The sequence below is a fragment of the Oryx dammah genome, unplaced genomic scaffold, assembly GCF_014754425.2.
Source record: "Oryx dammah isolate SB20612 unplaced genomic scaffold, SCBI_Odam_1.1 HiC_scaffold_3, whole genome shotgun sequence".
In the NCBI taxonomy this organism is placed as follows: Eukaryota; Metazoa; Chordata; class Mammalia; order Artiodactyla; family Bovidae; genus Oryx; species Oryx dammah.
In genome coordinates, this window is record NW_024070187.1 from 101,361,645 (window position 1) to 101,380,813 (window position 19,169).

General features: G+C 41.7%; 1 protein-coding gene across 1 annotated transcript; it reads left to right on the forward strand.

The window, feature by feature from the left end:
* The first annotated feature begins 1,497 nt into the window (after nt 1-1,497).
* On the forward strand, nt 1,498-18,492 carry DMP1 (dentin matrix acidic phosphoprotein 1). The gene is made up of 6 exons (XM_040237296.1): nt 1,498-1,601; nt 8,791-8,865; nt 9,345-9,392; nt 12,602-12,634; nt 13,092-13,139; nt 15,757-18,492. The coding sequence occupies exons 2-6, from the start codon at nt 8,812-8,814 to the stop codon at nt 17,104-17,106; spliced, it is 1,533 nt and encodes a 510-aa protein (XP_040093230.1). The 5' UTR covers nt 1,498-1,601; nt 8,791-8,811; the 3' UTR covers nt 17,107-18,492.
* Nucleotides 18,493-19,169: the final 677 nt, after the last annotated feature.

The window sequence follows — 19,169 nt, forward strand, 5'->3', positions numbered from 1 at the left end:
ATTATAAGGTTCTACTAGGACAGACCTCAGTCAAGACCTATGAAACCACCAGGGAGTATAATTCAGAACCGGAACAGAACATTGGGAATTTATAGCTTCCGCCTATGAACTTTTAATCAGCCCTGTGTGAAAATAGACTCTCCTATCCTCATTTATGCCCCCAACCTCTTGGCAGTTCACAGTGAAACATCCATGAATTTGATATGATTTGAGAGCTCTAGTTCCCTGACCAGGGATTGAACCTGGGTTCCCTGCATTGGGAGCACCAAGTCTTAGCCACTGGACCAACAGGGAGTCCTGAAAACTTACATTCTTTAGATATTTGTTCAGTGGTCTTTCTAATGTTCCTTGAGTATGCTCCTTGGGAGGTGCCCACCTCACTTTCAGCTGCCTATACAACCTTCAGCACATTCCCTGAAGAGTCCCGCTAAGTACCATTATATTCACTTCATTACATATTTAGGGACGGCAGAAAGTTCCTTGGAAATTGGCTTCCCTGGATGCTATACCACTAGTCTTTCTTTTAACCCAATTCTGATTTCAGAGTCACCAGCATTAAAATAAAAATGTGGCAGGCAATTGGGAGGAGTAATGAAGTACTGGATTTAAGTTATTTTCAATTAAAAATGCAAGATCCTTAGGGTGGTGCTTAAAATTTCCAGTCACCACAGAATTCTGTAAGGGGATATTGTGCTATATTAGTAAGAATTTTGGATCTTTGTGTCTATAAGAGAGGGCTTCCCAGGTGGCTCAGTGGTAAAGCATCTCTCTGCGAGTGCAGGAGACATAGGAGATGTGAGTTCAATCCCTGGGTTGGGAAGACACCCTGGTGGAGGAAACAGCAACCCATTCTAGTATTCTTGCCTGGGAAATCCATGGACAGAGGAGCCTGATGGCGTGCAGTTCATAGGGTCGCAATAAAGAGTCAGACATGAGTGAGCGATCAAGCATGCATCCACGTGTATTTGGGGGTAGGGACATGAGCGGAAAAGGGGATAAGTGGTGGAGATTGTTAAACGATGAAAACAGTGAGAAAAAAGCCCATCTTCTCAACACCAACAATTTAGGCAAGTCTAGTATTTTAGTAGATTCTTCATGTACAAGCCAAGATGCATAGAGTCACCAGCATTAACAGGAAACGTTCTAACCACTTCTTGACTCTCCTTTTCCCATCCTTGGGTCTGCTGGGATCTGCCAGTGGGTGGAAGACATTGTCATTGTTTATAATGCTCATATAAGCCTGCAGGGATGTGAATGACATATATTTAGAAAGCAAAATAAAGCTTTAGGAAGATCTTCAATTTAATGGAAACTAGTCTAGTCATTTGGGAACCACAAGAGCTTTTTAGGGCAAATCTGCTTCTGCAAGCTGGAGGAAGTGTGGGTGTACTGAAGTCCCGGTCACACCTTGTGATGTCAGTCACCCCCAGCCCAAAGTTGATTGGCTGTAAAGAGCTGAAGCAGTGTTTAAATTCCTGCACCATCAGAGAAGTGTTCAGAACCTCAATCCAAGAGAGGCTTCATTGTCACAGATTTCTTCTTCGAGAACTTCAGCCTGATTGTTGAGCCTTTGGGGGAAAAGTCTTTGTTAATTGAAGAGGGTAAGATATTTTCATTCCTAAATTCTAAAAAATGACTTCTGCTGTGTTGTTTGGAAAATATTAAGTATATGTACACGTTGAGAAGCGTTATGCCATACAGAGAAAGATGGGGAGAACAGTGCCTTGGGTAAAAAATGATTCCATTTGTACCTTTGTTGTTTATGCCAGTAAACAGCGGTATTAAAATGACACGTTGTCAATAGAGACAGGTGCTTTTCTCAGTAATACTTTAATTAGATCTCTGCATGGTACTTCTGAAAGGGAAAGTTTATTTATCAAGAGGCAGATGGAAGGTCATTTTGAAGTTTGGCTTTAATTAGCAAAACAAATAAAGCTTTTACATTTAGGTTTTATGGGTATAGTTATGTTCATGGCCCACAAGACATAAAAGAATCTAAACTAGACTGGCAGAACTTTCAAAATATGGTCTTTTAAATTGAAAATCATATGATGGTGTTCATCCAATAATATTCATTATGAATTGAGTAGCTGAAAGGAGATGCTAAGACCACTGAAATAAACCAAGGGTGTGTTACTTACACTGCTTTTCTGTTGTTAAGCTGGATATTCATGGAAGAGTGATGTCTTACACGCTATCTGAGTTCAATAAATGTTCTTCTGTTGTTTAGCTGCGTATTCATGTTAAGATGATGTCTTACACACCATCAGAATTCAATAAATGTAGAATATAACTGTCTTTTAAAAAACCTTTCTTAGTGTAGAGGACAGCAGTATACTCCTGTCCATCTGTACTTATATTTTTTTGCATTTATCTCCTTATTTAATCTTTATCAGAAGTGTCTGTCTTCCATAACATACAGTGGGAGCTGTGGTCAGGCAATGCTTTTCGGCATGATGTCTTGAAGATCCCATGTGTAATAGCAACACATCAAGTACTTGTCTTCTTCAGGAGTGATAGTGTCTGGTGACCCAGACTTTCTGTTTAACTGAGGACCAAGTAGACTATGCTATCAGGTTGGCCAAAAGTTTCATTTGGATTTTCCCATGGGTTGTTATGAAAAACTGGAATGAAATTTTTGGCCAACCCAATACTTTGTTCTGGTCGGTTAAAATAAGTAAACAAGCAAACAATTTTCTAATGGCCATTTATCTGTTAGAACCTCCCCCCTCTTCCTGAATGGTAATGTGGACCAATGTGTCTCAGATGCTAAGAGGCCTTTCACATTTATATTTAATTTGGCAACACCTAGGAGTTACTGTACTGTGGTTGAAAGCATCTAACAAAGGGATGCTTATAACTGACCTCAAGACAACTACAGTTGGAATGACTGGAATTTTTATTGATTTACTTGGTTGGTTTTCTGAATTTCTAATAGAATTCATGTCCTGGTCACAATGCACTTTATTTTCAAAGAGTAGTAACAAAACAAATTCTAGCTAATGGGGCTTCTGATTAGTTGGGCTCTGGGTAATTTTGCTTTTGTAAAACCAGCTCAACACACTGCTGTATACTCGAGTATCTAGAACAGTGCCTAGCTCATAGAATGTTCTCAATAGATATTTATTGACTGCTAATAAGTGGATATATTGTTCATTAGTCTTATTAAGGAAGACAACATTAAGCCAAACATAAGGAAAGTAAGCATGATATATTGAGCCTATAATTTTTCAAGTTTTGATTTCCTTCCTTCAGCCTCTTTCATTTTAGTTTACATAAAAGAAAATATATACACATGAATATTAACTTCGAGGAAATTCTAGAAATTCTGCACTACTTGAGGGCGGCCAGAGGGGAAAGAGATTGAAATACCCTTCTCCAGATCCTGAATATTTTGGATCTTCTCAACTCTGGGAAAAAAACTGGTAAAGGTTAAAAGCCTCTAAAACACACATTTCCAAACAAGTGGAACTCAAATTGAGGTTGTCAGTTCAGTCACTAAGTCATATCCGACTCTTTGCAACCCTATGGACTGCAGCACGCCAGGCTTCCCTGTCCATTACCAATTCCCAGAGTTACTCAAACTCGTGTCCGTAGAGTCAGTGATGCCATTCAACCATCTCATCCTCTGTCGTCCCCTTCTCCTCCTGCCTTCAATCTTTTCCAACATCAGAGTCTTTCCCAATGAGTCAGTTCTTCATGTCAGGTGGCCAAAGTATTGGAGTTTCTGCTTCAGCATCAGTCCTTCCAATAAATGGTGGTGATGGTGAAGTCGCTCAGTCGAGTCTGACTCTTTGCGACCCTGTGGACTGTAGTCTACCAGGCTCCTCCGTCCATGGGATTCTCCAGGCAAGAATACTGGAATGGGTTGCCATTTCCTTCTCCAGGGGATTTTCCCTACCCAGGGATTGAACCCAGGTCTCCCGCATTGGAGGCAGACGCTTTAACCTCTGAGCCACCAGGGAAGACTTCCAATAAATATTCAGGACTGATTTCCTTCAGGATAACTGGTTGGATCTCCTTGCAGTCCAAGGGACTTTCAAGAGTCTTCTCCAACACCACAGTTCAAAAGCATCAATTATTCAGCACTCAGCTTTCTTTATAGTCCAACTCTCACATCCGTACATGATTACTGGAAAAACCATACCTTTGACTAGATGGACATTTGTTGGCAAAGTAATGTCTCTGCTTTTTACTACGTTGTCTAGTTGGTCATAGTTTTTCTTTCAAGGAGCAAGGATCTTTTAATTTCATGGCTACAGTCACCATCTGCAGTGATTTTGGAGCCCCCCAAAATAAAGTCTGTCACTGTTTCCATTGATTCCTGATCTATTTGCCATGGAGTGATGGGACCAGATGCCATGATCTTAGTTTTCTGATTGTTGAGTTTTAAGCCAACTTTTTCACTCTCCTCTTTCACTTTCATCAAGATGTTCTTTAGTTCTTTGCCTTCTGCCATAAGTGTGGTGTCATCTACATATTTGAGGTTATTGATATTTCTCCCGGCAATCTTGAGGTTATGGATTTCCTTTTGTTATGTGTTCTCATTGTAGAATGACAGCAGGTGCAATGTAAAAGTGACACTTACCAATCACTAAAGAAGAACTTGGGTTTCTGGGTTCATCTTTCACGCTTGTAGATTTTTTGCTCATTTATTACCCAGAATAGGGCTACTGCATATCTGCGTCTACACTTTTGGGGTGGTTGGTAAAAAAGTTTATGAGTTTGGAGCTCTCGTCTGGAATATACTTCACACACGTATGATTATTTTTATCAAACACACTCATTGAAAACCTAGCATAGGGTTTAAGCTCTGACTTTAATGCTTGATGGCAGACTATATTCTATGGGAGGCAGGATCAGCTCTCTCAGGACCCAGGGTGTATTTTATTTTAGCTTACCAGACTTCCACTTGGAAAATTATGACTTTGAGTCAGGGTGCTAAATGGTATTTCTAGAAGCATGAGCAAGTTGCTGCATCTTCCTTGCATTTCATAATATTCCATCCCTGCAAAACTGAACACTAGAAGCATGCCCTTCCTTCGTAAAACACACAATATTCATTAGTGTTAGAGCACTGCTTCATTGTTTTGTTATTTAGATTAGAGAGAAACAAAAGAAAATACAAGAGGAGAACTCAATATTTGTTGGCCTTTTATCAAGACTGGAATATTTACTGGCTTTCAGAGTACCATGGAGTTGTTACTGTATTCAGATTTCACTTTGAAAATTAAAATGGTGAGCCATTAGACCTATGAAGCCCACACCATTGGCACAGAGTTATTTTGAAAGCATTGTATTCAGCAGAAACTTTCCTTATGAAATGAACCTAAAGGACTTCCCTCGTGGTCCAGTGGTTAAGACTTTGCCTTCCAGTGCATCAGGTGAGGGTTCAATCCCTGGTTGGGGAGTTAAGATCCCACATGCCTTGGGGTCAAAAACACCAAACATAAAAAACAACAACAACAAAAGAAGCAGTATTGTAACAAATTCAATAAAGACTTTTTTTTTTTTTTAAAGAAATGAACCAAAGAACTTAAAAGATGTTTTGATTGTGGAAACTAAAGTGTAAGGGAAGAAAAGCTTTCCTCTACTTTCTTAGGGTCTCTGACTGGGCCTAAAAATTAAACTGGCAGAAGACAGAATGGCAGGAGAAGAGCCTACCAGTTTTATTAAAATTTCCACATTCACACAGGTGCCTTCCCAAGAGAATGAGGACCTGAAGTGACTGGAACAGAAGCTTTTACAACTTTTAGGCAAAGACACAATACATTTGTGAAGAACTGACAAGACCTAGGGGATCTGAGCTAGGGCCAGTAGCTTGTGGAGAAGTCCCCAGGAAGGTCAGGTTAGTTTGACAAGGTCTGTTTGTGCAGAATCCCTCAGCCTTGCCTCCATCTCTGCTAAAGAGACTGTCTTCCCTTCCCCTGGGACAGGGGGCAGCTTTCACATGAGATTTATCTCCTGCTTCCAGGTAGGAAAAGGAGGATCAGAGCACCCTTCTGGCATCTGCTCTTTCTTAAGTGCCTTCAGCTCAACAGAATTTTTGTGCCAGAGGCATATTTTGGGATGAGATATTCTGGGTTTCCTTCAAAAGTTGAATTAGGCTTGTTTTAGGGGCAGTTGAACATTTTCATATTGTTGATATTAGGTGAAGGATTTGAAAAAGGAATCAAAATAATATTAAAGCACATGGACTGATATGAAGTATGGTGAATTAGGATGAAGAAAATAACACAAAACATAGTGAGGTTGATGAAGAATATGCTCAAGATGAGGGATGAGTGGCTCTGTTGGACCATTTGGGTGTAGAATTGTAGAAGTGAGGTAGGTACCTTCTCAGTCTCCTTATCTTAGGATTTCTTTTGTTTTCCTGAATAAATTTAAACAAATTAGACTAGATGACTTCTTGAGCCCAATGTTTCAGGCATTATTCAGTGTATTTAGTCATTATTGAGCAAGGTACAGTTATTTCTGGGATCAGAGGTTGAAGTCACTTGGAACATCTTAAAAACAAACCCATGCTTGTTTCCACCCTCAGCGGACAGATTTATAACCCTGTAGTGCAATTAGTGCGCTGGTATTGCTGGTGGTAAAGAATCCGCTTGCCAATGCAGGAGATGCAAGAGATACGGGTTCGATCCCTGGGTTGGGAAGATCTCCTGGAAGAGGAAATGGTAACCCACTCTCTTACCTGGAAAATTGTCTTCATCCTAATTCACCATACTTCATATCAGTCCTGCCAGACTCGAGTCCATGGAGTTGGACGTGACTGAGTGACTGTCTGATTGCTTTAAATCTCCCCAGGTGATACTTATATATAGCCAAGCCTGGGGATCCTTGTCTTAGATAATTTTTTTTTTTTTTTGGTCTTGGCTGTGTGGCATGTGGGATCTTAGTTCCCTGACTAGGGTTCGAACCTGCACCCCTTGCATTGGAAGTACAAAGTCTTAACCACTGGACTGCCAGGGAAGTGCCTGGCTTAGATCTTTTGTCACCAGCATAGTATATATTTAACATTTAAAGACACAAATGAGTGGAAGTGAAGTCTGAAATCAGCCTGCAGGACTTTCCAAACAGTATTTGGATGTCCATCTGTTAGGGCAGCCCCAGGGCTCATGAGTGCCAGGCAAATTATTTTCCTTTTAAATCACTCGAATAACTTTTTACATTAGCATTGAGGACATTTATTTTTAGATATAGAACAAACTGTTTTCCAAACCACCAGTTCTTGAGGTGTGAAATGAAGCCACCCTCCAGGAAAATACAGTTTGATTTGGCAGGTTTCTCTCAGTGTGATTCACAAGTGTATCTCAAACCTCTAATCTTCCCTGGATCTTTCGGTACTGTGAATGACGCTGAAAAAATTTAGCATAATCATGTATAATGTATGACTAAAAGGAGCAGAGTGGATCTGGAACACTCTCTGGAGCCATAATACAAAGGCTACCATAATGAGTTTCTTGCAGATGAAGAAAAAAATGCAAAACCAATCAAGTTGTTTAGATGTTATTATGAGATTATAAGGACTTCCCTGGTGGCTCAGATGGTAAAGCGGCTGTCTACAATGCTGTAGACCCGAGTTCGATCCCTGGGTCGGGAAGATCCCCTGGAGAAGGAAATGACAATCCACTCCAGTACTATTGCCTGGAAAATCCCATGGACAGAGGAGGCTGGTAGGCTACACTCCATGGGATTGCAAAGAGTCGGACACGACTTCATTTTCACTTTCATGAGATTATAAAAATGACTGAGGATCTCTGGGTGTGTGTGTGTGCATGTATGTGAAGACAAATACCCACATCTGTCAGTGGTATCAATAATGTAGTTTTTTGGTGGGATGATATTTGCCAGTCTGTTCTGACACACTGGGCTGCACAATCAGTATCAAACTGAAAGATCAGAAATTTCTCTATTGCTCTTTCCTTACTTTTCCTTCATTTATCATAGCTTATGTATTAGTTAGGAAGTATTTATAGAGCTTCTCTTTGAAAAGTTTTCAATTTATCTCTTGGGAGTGAAGTTTTCTAAAAAAATTGCTAATAAACCTAATAATTCACACATATACTTCATCCGTTGAAGTATATATACCATTAATCTTTTTGTATACTCACAGAGTTTAACAACCTTCACCAAAATCAATTTTAGAACATTTCATTATGTCCAAAATTCACCCATTAGCTGTCACTCCAACCTCTCATCTTCTCTTTAGTGCCCAGTTACTCAGTCATATCTGACTCTTTGTGACTCTTTGGACTGTAGCTGGCCAGGCTCCTCTGTCCCTGGGATTTTCAGGCAAGAATACTGAAGTGGGCTGTCATTTTCCTTCTCCAGGGGATCTTCCACACCCAGAGACTGAACCCACATCTCCTTTGTCTCCTGCATTGCAGGAAGGTTCTTTACCTGCTGACCCAGGAGGGAAGCCCTGATGTCCTGTGCTGTGTTGTGCTTAGTTGCTCTAGCCCTGGGCAAACACTTACTTTCTGTCTCTATAGATTTGCCTTCAATGGACCTTTCCTATGAATGGAATCATACAGTATATGATATTTGGTGCCTGGCTTCTTTCACCCAATATAATGTTTGCAACATTCCTCTACTTTGAAGCATGCATCAATACTTCACTCCTCTTTATTGCTGAATAATATTCCATTGTATGGATATAGTGCATTTTATTTATCCATTCATCAGGTTAAAAAAAAAACTCATCTAAATGTTCATCAAAAGTGTTAAAAGTTGAAGCTGTTATATTTCTTTGGTGTGAAGAAAATCATCTTCTGTCTTTCATCACAGGTAGGAGTGACACCCACGGCTATGAAGACCACCATCCTGCTTATGTTCCTGTGGGGACTTTCCTGTGCTCTGCCAGTAAGTATCAGGAGAGGGATGTATGAAAAAGAAAACTTTGTATCTAAAACTGCACATGTCATTTACTATAAGCTAAAGTGGTTGTGCATGTTCCAGTCAGATGACAATAGTAAATTCCTAGAAAGATCCTTTCTTTAAAGTATCATCCAGTTTATTCCTTATTCTGCTCAGATGGCATTCATATAGCGAGATGCTCATTTTCATCCTTGTAAGCCATGGTTTTCAAAATGTTATCCCCAGACCAGCTGCGTCAGGATCAACTAGGACCTTGTTAGAAATGTAAATTCTCAGGTCCTAACTCAGACCTACAGAACCAGACTCTCTGGGGATGGGACACGGCAGTTTGTGTTTCAGCAAGGCCTCCGGGTGATTCTTATTCATGCTAAAATTTGACGACTACTCCTTCTAACTATGAGATATATTAACACCTGCTACCTTGGAAATTTCTGGAGACTGACCATGTGTACCAAATTTTCTAGGTAGCCAGGTATCAAAATACTGAATCCAAGAGCTCTGAAGAATGGAAGGTGAGTAGAAATAAGATTTTTGGAAATATTTTTATTTTAGTATGTTATTAGTATAACCAAATTGGCTTCACTGGAAATGTTGAAACTACTAATGATTTTAATGAACACATCAGTAACCTGAGATATAGAGGGTAAGGGCTATGATTTCTAGTTCTTATAAGAAAATGTAGTTCATATAATGCTTTGACTTCAACTTAATAGTGTAATTTGGTGAGGAAGCATTTTTTTCCTTTAGCTTTATTTTCATGATTGGTCTGTGTGGTAGTGCAAGGGGATGGTTGACAACGGACCAAATCTGTCCTTGAAATATTAGGACTATAGATCTATTTTATCAGATGTCTGGTAGACAAGAGGTTAGGAGGTCAAGTCCTGGAAGGTGGGGGGGGAGAGAAGGAAGAATGAGAGAACACTAGAGTCTTTGGAACGACAGCTAATCTTGAGTTAATGTTCAGTAACTCGAGCCATTGCCAGACACAGTTCTTTGTTTTGCTTGTGTTAACTTTTTGAATCTTCACAGTATCCCCAATGAATTAGGTATTGTATTTTGTTCTTATTTTACAAATGAGAACTCTGAGACACAGAAAATAACCCAGTCTATCTAGGTAATATGGTTAATTAGTGTTCACGCCAGACTTTGAACCCAGGTCACCCTGGCCCCAGAATCTGTATTTTTACTGAGTGTTATACCCTTCTTGGAAAGGAACCAAGTCTAGGAAGTCAGCAGCTTTTCAAAATTGGAGCTACAGTTGTCACTCCATATCCATAAGGGGTTTAGTTCTGGGACCTCTGTGGATACCAAGATCCATGGATGATCAATGCTTATATAAAATTGCATAGTATTTTCATATAACCTGTGCACATCTTCATGTATACTTTAAATCATCTTTAGATTACCTATAATACCTAATAAGATGCCATGCAAATAGTTGCTGGAGTGCAGCAAGTACATTTTGCCTTTGGGAACTTTCTGGAAGTTTCTCTTTTTTTTCTTTCTTTCTTCCCTTCCTTCCTTCCCACCTTTCTTTTTTCCCTACTATTTTTGATCTGAGGCTGGTTTAATGTGTGGATGTGAAACTCATGCATATGAAGGCCTGATTGTACATGTGAGGGTTAAAATCTTAACCTAAATCAGAATGTTTTTCATTACCTATTCCCTGCTGGCTTTTACATATGCTCCAGCTAGTTGTTTAGTTACTAAGTTGTGTCTGACTCTTTGAGACTCCATGGACTATATAGCCTGCCAGGTTTGACACAGCTAGGGCATAATGCTAGGGCTTTCCTGCTGACTCAGACAGTAAAGAATCTGCGGGCAATGCAGGAGACCTGGGTTCGATCCCTGGACTGGGAAGATCCACTTGAGGTGGGCGTGGCAACCCGCTTCAGTATTCTTGAGAATACTGGAGAATCCCCATGGGCAGAGGAGCCTGGCAGGCTACTATAGTCCATACAGTCCAGGCTACAGTCTGGCTATGGTCCGACTCACAGAGAGTTGGACATGACTGAGTGACAGAGCACAGGAAACAATGCTATTAGTGCTGGCCAGGTAATGTCAAAGGCCTGAGACAGGCTCCTGCCCCTGCTTGAGGCTGGAATAGGCACTGCAAAATTTCTTACATGAACTTTCACCAGGGGTGTCCTTGGGCTGGTTAGTTTAAAAGCAGCTGCTGTGGATCCGTTCGTTTAGCCAGAGTACCACAAACATGCGTAGTCTCAGGTCTAACCTTAGCATGGGAAAAATAGCAATGTCTGGCTCCCTTCTACCCTTTAAGGGACTGGAGTAGAGTCTGCCATGGTTGCTGAAGATGCGCTTCCAGCAGCTCCTTTCTGCTCTCCTTGGTACCTTGGGTCTGCACACCCATCACTCAGCCGCTTTGGGCCACATGGGATTAGGGACTTTTGTCCTGCTCAAGGGGGAGGGGGAGAGTAGGCGGGGAGAGGGCACCAGAGATGGTGCAGGCGTTCTTAGAGCCCCTAGAAGATTAAAGAAAGTAAAATAAATCAGAACTATGACTGATTAATTTTCAAATGCAGCATTTTGCAATTTGGGTGATCTTACATGACTCAAGACAGGTGACTTTTTTCTATTCAGTTTTGTCCACTACTCAGTTTTATAAAGGATATTTATAATCCTTTTGAATGTTCTCAAAATGGATCATTTCTTCAGGTTATATCATACTGAATGGTTCTCAAGAGGCTTTCATAAACATTAGCCAAATTCCTCCTCACAGCAACCATGGGCAATAAGCAAAGTGGTTGCTATTAGCAACCACTAAATTTATTCTAAATTTAGGAATAAGAAACGGACATCACAGAGGTGAAGTGAATTGTCCAGCCATAGACCTATGGTTTTTTCTGTGGTCATGTATGGATGTGAGAGTTGGACTGTGAAGAAGGCTGAGCACCAAAGAATTGATGCTTTTGAACTGTGGTGTTGGAGAAGACTCTTGAGAGTCCCTTGGACTGCAAGGAGATCCAACCAGTCCATTCTGAAGGAGATTAACTCTGGGATTTCTTTGGAAGGAATGATGCTAAAGCTGAAACTCCAGTACTTTGGCCACCTCATGCGAAGAGTTGACTCATTGGAAGAGACTCTGATGCTGGGAGGGATTAGGGGCAGGAGGAGAAGGGGACGACAGAGGATGTGATGGCTGGATGGCATCACTGACTCGATGGACTTGAGTCTGAGTGAACTCCGGTAGTTGGTGATGGACCGGGAGGCCTGGCGTGCTGTGATTCATGGGGTCGCAAAGAGTCAGACACTACTGAGCGACTGAACTGAACTTAACTGAAGACCTAAGTGTTTCCTGAAACACATGAATTTCAGTACTACCCTCAAGACAGTTTTCAGGGCTAAACACAAGCCAAGGAGCGAATTGACACTTTAAATCTGGGTTTATGAATTCCAATGCTATTTTTTCTATCTTATATTTTTTCTGGGTTGTGTATTTTTCTTCAAAGAAATTTTATTTTTCTCTAACTATGGGAAATATGAAAATCTTCTAAGTTATTCTATATACAAGACCTTTTTATGCCATTGGTCTTCTCACATTCATTCATTTTTTTTAGCCATTTCATTATAAAATTTCATTAATACTCATGTAAATATAAAATATCTATCAATAAGCTAAAAAATCTAAAATTATTATGAATGTTTGCAATGATATGATCCACCTGTGAAGGAGTAACTTGTTTTCCTTCCTTTGTTACAGAGTCATTTGGCTCAGACACCAACACCACCTTTGGTAACTATCTCATTTATTCATTCAAACTTTAAACTTTTTATTTTGTATTGGGTATAGCTGATTAACAATGTTGTGGTAGTTTCAGGTGAACAGCAAAGGGTCTCAGCCATACATATATATGTATCCATTCTCCTCCAACCCTACCCCCCGCCCGCCTTCTATCCAGACTGGCATACAACATTGAATAGAGTTCCATGTGCTATGCGGTAGGTCCTTGTTGGTTATCCATTTTGAATATAGCAGTGTGTACATGACCCTCCCAATCTCCCCAACACTCTAATTTATTTTTTGCCATAAACATCACATAAAATCACTTTGACACTCTTCTCATCATCTCAGGCCATTTGGAAAGTCGTAAATCCAAACCACAAGTGATTGATGTACGCCATGTTTTCTTTCCTTTCCTCAGGAATTACTAACATGAAAAATAAACAACAACATTTTTTTTTCTTTTTAGGAGAGCAGTGAGTCATCAGAAGAAAGTAAACTTAGCTCAGAGGAACAGGTAATTAAACAGACCTTTCTTAACTTTCCAGGCTACTTAGGAGTTGAAGGAAATGATGTTAGATTAAATTACCTGGTGACTGTTCTAAATATAAGATGTTCTAAACTTTGGTTATGCTGTCTAAAAAGTCTTATAAAATAGGAAGGAAAATAGAGTGGGAGAATTCAGAGGTAGACATGCTCTTCATTCCATATTTATCACTGGGGCCAGATGATAGACACTGTGGCCCTAAATGTTCCCCTAGCTAAAGAGAACACACTCACACACACAGACGCAGAGAGAGTCACAAACTCTGTTAGCCAACAGCTTGCTCATAAATCTCAGATATTGCTTTTACAATTGGAGCAGTTCAGACCAGGCAGAGAAAAACATTCCGGTTCATGTGAGATACCTTCGGGGCCTGAAGACTGCCTCTGTGCCTAGAATCCTGCTAGACTGCTAGAGGAGAGACTAGCTCTTGCCCTGAGGAAACTTTAAGAGGACAGTTGTTTCAGTAATGACTTCTTTTTTTTAAAAAATAGTTTCTCATCTGTGTCCCTGGGAGATAGAAAATCTGACTTAGCTTGAAAGTGAAAGTTGCTCAGTCGTGTCCAACTCTTTGTGACTCCATGGACTGTACAGCCCATGGAATTCTCCATGCTAGAATACTAGAGCGGGTAGTCTTTCCCTTTTCCAGGGGATCTTCCCAAGCCACTGATTGAACCCAGGTCCCCTGCATTGCAGGCAGATTCTTTACCAGCTGAACCACAAGGGAAACCCAAGAATACTGGAGTGGGTAGCCTATCCCTTCTCCATTGGATCTTCCTGACCCAGGAATTGAACTGGGGTCTCCTGCATTACAGGTGGATTCTTTACCAACAGAGCTATGAGGGAAGCCCTTAGCTTATATCCCTGTAATAAAAAACTTGCTAGCATCTTTTTTCTTCCCTCCCACTTTACTATGCTTTCCCCCCTGTTCCCCCTTTTCTCCTCCCTCTCTTTCTTCTTTTCATTTTTCTAAGACATTTAGTTATAGCCTTCTTAGCTGTCCTGTTGTGTTAACCAAACTTAATCTCCTGGGCTCCAGCTATCCTAGGAGCTGGGTTTCTCCTAGGATATTGACTAAAGATTCATCAGACGAACATTGTATACATTTATAAGCATAGAATTGGGGAAATGCTCTTTTTTGGGGGACCCTGTGATTGATAATCTCCATGTTCTCTGAGCTCTTAGATGACAGCAAGTTTGGGGGGGATGCAATATGAGACTATTGAGGTAAGGAAAGCTACATGGATGCTCAGTTCCAGCAGATTCGTGTAAATTCTAGTGATGGGAAGAGTGTCATCATCCTGATCAGAACTCAGACATTGATGAGTAGGGTCGGGTGGGAAAAGAAAAAAAAACAAAATGGGCAAGTTGCTTGGGCTTCCCAGGTGGCTCAGTGGTAAAGAATCTGCCTGCCAATGCAGGAGACGTGGATTCCATCCCTGGGTCAGGAGGATCCACTGGAGAAGGAAATGGCAACTGACTCCAGTATTCTTGCCTGGGAAATCCCATGTAGCCTGGCAGGATACAGTTCATGGAGTCACAAACAGTCGGATACAACTTAGTGATTAAACAGCAGCAGTAGAGAGAGAGAGAGTAGATTTTTTCAGTGCATGATGAATGAAGGCTCACGGACCTTCCTTATCTGAGTAGAGCATCCAATTGTTTTATTTCTGGGGATCATCCCTCTGAGCTACACTTAGAACTCAGATATCACCCCGGTTGTACTCCTTCAGCTGAGCCTTCTATAGGCAACTCTCTGCCTGTGCAAACCAGTATAAATATGGTTTTGGTGAGATCTATACCTTACTGCAATATTATACTTTCATTTCAGCCAAAGGTTTCATTCACCTCCTCTAATACATTTCCATCCCCAGCCCCAGAATTGATTTGAAAAAAAAAATCTGAGTCATTTCAAAATCACCCAGTATTTTTTTTTAAAAAACCTCTATTTCAAACCAAATAATTTTTTTTCAAACCAAATAATTTGATGAGTATTATATCTTCCCTAGTGGCTCAGACGGTAAACAATCTGCCTGCAATGCAGGAGACCTGGTTTTGATTCCTGGGTCTGGAAGATACTCTGGAGAAGGGAATGGCAATCCACTCCAGAATTCTTGCCTGGAGAATCCCATGGACAGAGGAACCTGGTGGGTTACAGTCCATGGTATTGCAAAGAGTCAGACACAACTGAGCGACTAACACATTCACTTTCACTGTTTTAAACCAAATAATTTGAGGAGTATTATAAATCAATTCTTTAATTTACAAAAAATTTCTGGAAGTATCCCTTAAGGACTCATACTTACAATATGATTTGAGTTTCATAAATGTGATTTCTAGAGAACATTTTGAAAAGATTTGTGCAGCACTGAGTGAATGGTGCCTATGGAAAATGGGGTGACTTGACTTTCAACTTCCCCTCCTTCCTTTTTGTCCCCTGTTTGAGACATTATTGAGCCATACAACTGAACATGGCTTAGATGAGGGATACAGGAAGAAGAAAACAAAAAGAGTCTAGATGGGCATTAGGTACAACCCTCTAGAGCAGCTCCTGGGGGTACTGACCATGTCTGTTAACCCCAAACTCCAGGCAAATGAAGACCCCAGTGACAGCACAGAATCCGAGGAGGTCCTGGGCCCTGATGGTCAGCAACACGTTCATAGACCAGCTGGCGGCCTCTCTCGGAGGGGAGGAAGCGAAGGCGATAATAAAGATGACGACGAAGACGAGAGTGGAGACGACACCTTTGGGGATGATGACGGTGGCCCAGGACCCGAAGAGAGACGATCAGGAGGGGACTCCAGGCTTGGAAGCGATGAAGACTCGGCTGACACCACACGATCCAGGGAAGACAGCGCCCCACAAGGGGATGAGGGGGCCCACGATACCACCAGCGAGAGCAGGGACCTTGACCGTGAGGATGAGGGGAACAGCAGGCCCGAGGGCGGTGACTCCACTCCAGACAGCGAGAGCGAGGAGCACTGGGTGGGAGGCGGCAGTGAGGGGGACAGCAGCCACGGGGATGGCTCCGAGTTCGACGATGAGGGGATGCAGAGCGATGACCCGGGCGCCTACAGGAGCGAGAGGGGCAACTCCCGAATAAGCGGAGCCGGCCTCGAGTCAAGAGAATCGAAAGGGGACGACGAGGAGCCGGCAAGCACCCAGGATTCCCCTGAGAGCCCAGCAGCCGCGTATCCCCGCAGGAAGTTCTTCCGGAAGTCTCGCCTTCCTGAGGAAGATGGCAGAGGGGAGCTTGACGACAGCCGCACGACGGAAGTCATGAGTGACTCCACCGAAAACCCCGACTCCAAAGAAGCCGGCCTCGGCCCATCCAGGGAACACGGCAAGAGTGAGTCTCCACAAGAGAGTGAGGAGAACCGCTCCCCGGAAGACAGTCAGGATGGCCAAGACCCCAGCAGCGAGTCTAGTCAAGAGGGCGACCTGCCTTCTCAAGAAAACAGTAGCGAATCTCTGGAAGAGGCGCTCCATGAGTCCAGGGGTGACAACCCCGACAACGCCACCAGTCACTCCAGAGAACATCAGGCAGACAGTGAGTCCAGTGAGGAGGACGTGTTGGATAAGCCCTCCGATTCAGAGAGCACATCCACAGAGGAACAGGCTGACAGCGAATCCCACGAGAGCCTCAGGTCCTCGGAGGAGAGCCCAGAGTCCTCTGAAGAGCAGAACAGTTCCAGCCAGGAGGGCGCCCAGACCCAGAGCCGGAGCCAGGAGAGCCCGTCTGAGGAGGACGATGGTAGCGATTCCCAGGACAGCAGCAGATCGAAAGAAGACAGCAACTCGACTGAGAGCGTGTCAAGCAGCGAGGAAGAGGCCCTAGCCAAAAACACTGAGGTAGAAAGCAGAAAATTAACAGTCGATGCTTACCACAACAAACCCATCGGAGATCAGGATGACAATGATTGCCAAGATGGCTACTAGCATGGGCGTGCCTGAGCGCCTCTCACAGACAGGCGTCCTGGAGGCTGGAGACTAGGGAAAATCATAACTGTAATTTATTGACGTTTGTATCAGAAGAATAGCCTGAGGCCATTTCTTTCTGAAAGGAAATGCTCGATGTTATACTTGTTTGTGTCTAGGATGTCATCAAACCATAGAGGTTTCAAAAATGGGAAATGTCACTAGAACACCCTCCGTGAGAGAACTGAAGCAAGGAAAGATGCGCATTGTTGCTTCACAGCTGAAATAGTTCCTAACTCATTAACCTAACGCACAGTTACACACGTTGTGCTATGTACCAGGCACTGCACTGGGTGGGGAAGAGGTCAAGAAGCTTAAAGACTTGTCACTTGCTCCTGAGGAGAAGGTTTTGTTGTTGTTCAGTCTCTAAGTCGTGTCCATCTCTTTGTGACCCAGGGACTGCAGCACGCCAGGCTCCTCTGTCCTCTACTAACTCCCGGAGTTTGCTCAAATTCATGTCCATTGAGTCAGTGATGCCATCTAACCGTCTCATCCTCTGTTGCCCCCTTCTCCTTGTGCCTTCAATCTTTCCCACATCAGGGTCTTTTCCAATGAGTGGCAATCTGCATCAGGTGGCCAAAGTATTATCGGAGTTTCAGCTTCAGCATCAGTCCTTCCAATGAATATTCAGGGTTGATTTCCTTTAGAATTGACTGGTTTGATCTCTGAGAAGCTTATAGAGGGATAAATAAAGCTAAAAAAGGACAAATATGACAAAGCATGAATTATTACAATCCAGTGTGGTGAGCGCTATTAACACAGATATGAACAAAACACATGGATTCACAGAAAAGGGCACACTTTGCCTTAAGAATTAGAGAGGGCTTCACAGCAGGAAAGACACTGGAGTCAGAAAGATGCATGGGATTTCTCCATTTAAGGCTAGAAATTCTATTTATCCTTGGTATCAGCAATAGAAAATCCTGTATGAATAAACATTTAGTTCGTGAAAGTGTTTTCAAATTATGGCACAGTAATGTGTTTCGGATAAGCAAAAATTCTTTTTCAATTAATTAACCCTTTTTGATGTTTTCTTTTTTTGTGTGTGTATATGTGTGTGTGTGAAACTCCCATGAGCGCCACCTCCCTGACCACTGGTGATGATATGGAGGACTGGGTAGGGGAGGGTGGAAAAATGAAATTCCTCTTTAAATAGACAACTATCAGCTTAATTTTTTTCTAAGATCAATCTATGTGCAAAGCTAGAAAAACTGTTCTTGGAGTACTCTATCTGTGTTGCACATAGCAAAATTGTGTGTATAGAATTCAATTGATTTTTGCCTAATACACTTTGAAATGTTACCTCAACCTAAAATATTTGTTTTGTAATAAAGATTATAATATCCAGAAGTATGTACTTATTTCTTATAGTGATGCCAATTTTTAGGATATAAAACAACTTTTCCTTTAAGACATTGCAAAATAGTTTATTAGCTTTCTCTCATTAAAACAAAAGATTTCTTTATTTCCTGAACATTTAATTCTATTGATAATTCAGGTAGCATTTGATAAAATTACTTTTAATGTTGCTTATGATACTTCACTAAATGTATCTGTTATGGATAAGGGAAAAAAGGGAAGTCAACTCTCAGCTTTTTGTATTAGGCTGCACAAAAAGTTCATGGTGTTTGGGTTTATCATTAGCTCTTGCTGGTCTTGCAGATTGTCTTAAGTGTAAACTTTTGGAATTACAGGGACACACATTCTTTACACTGTATTTCCCTGAAGGAAACTACCTCACCTCAGCACTTCCATTTTTTTTTTCTAATATGGATCACTTTTAAAGCCTTTATTGCATTTTTTTTTACAATATTGCTTCTGTTTTACATTTTGGTTTTTTGGCCATGATGCCTATTCAGTCTTAGCAATCTTACACCCCCTGCCTTGGAAGGCGAAGTCTTAACCACTGGACCTCCAGGGAAGTCCCAAGTATTTCCACTTTTTCAAATGTGTTTTCAACCACACGGCCACTAGAGCACATCGTGTACATGCTAAGTCACTGCAGTCGTGTCTGACTCTTCGTG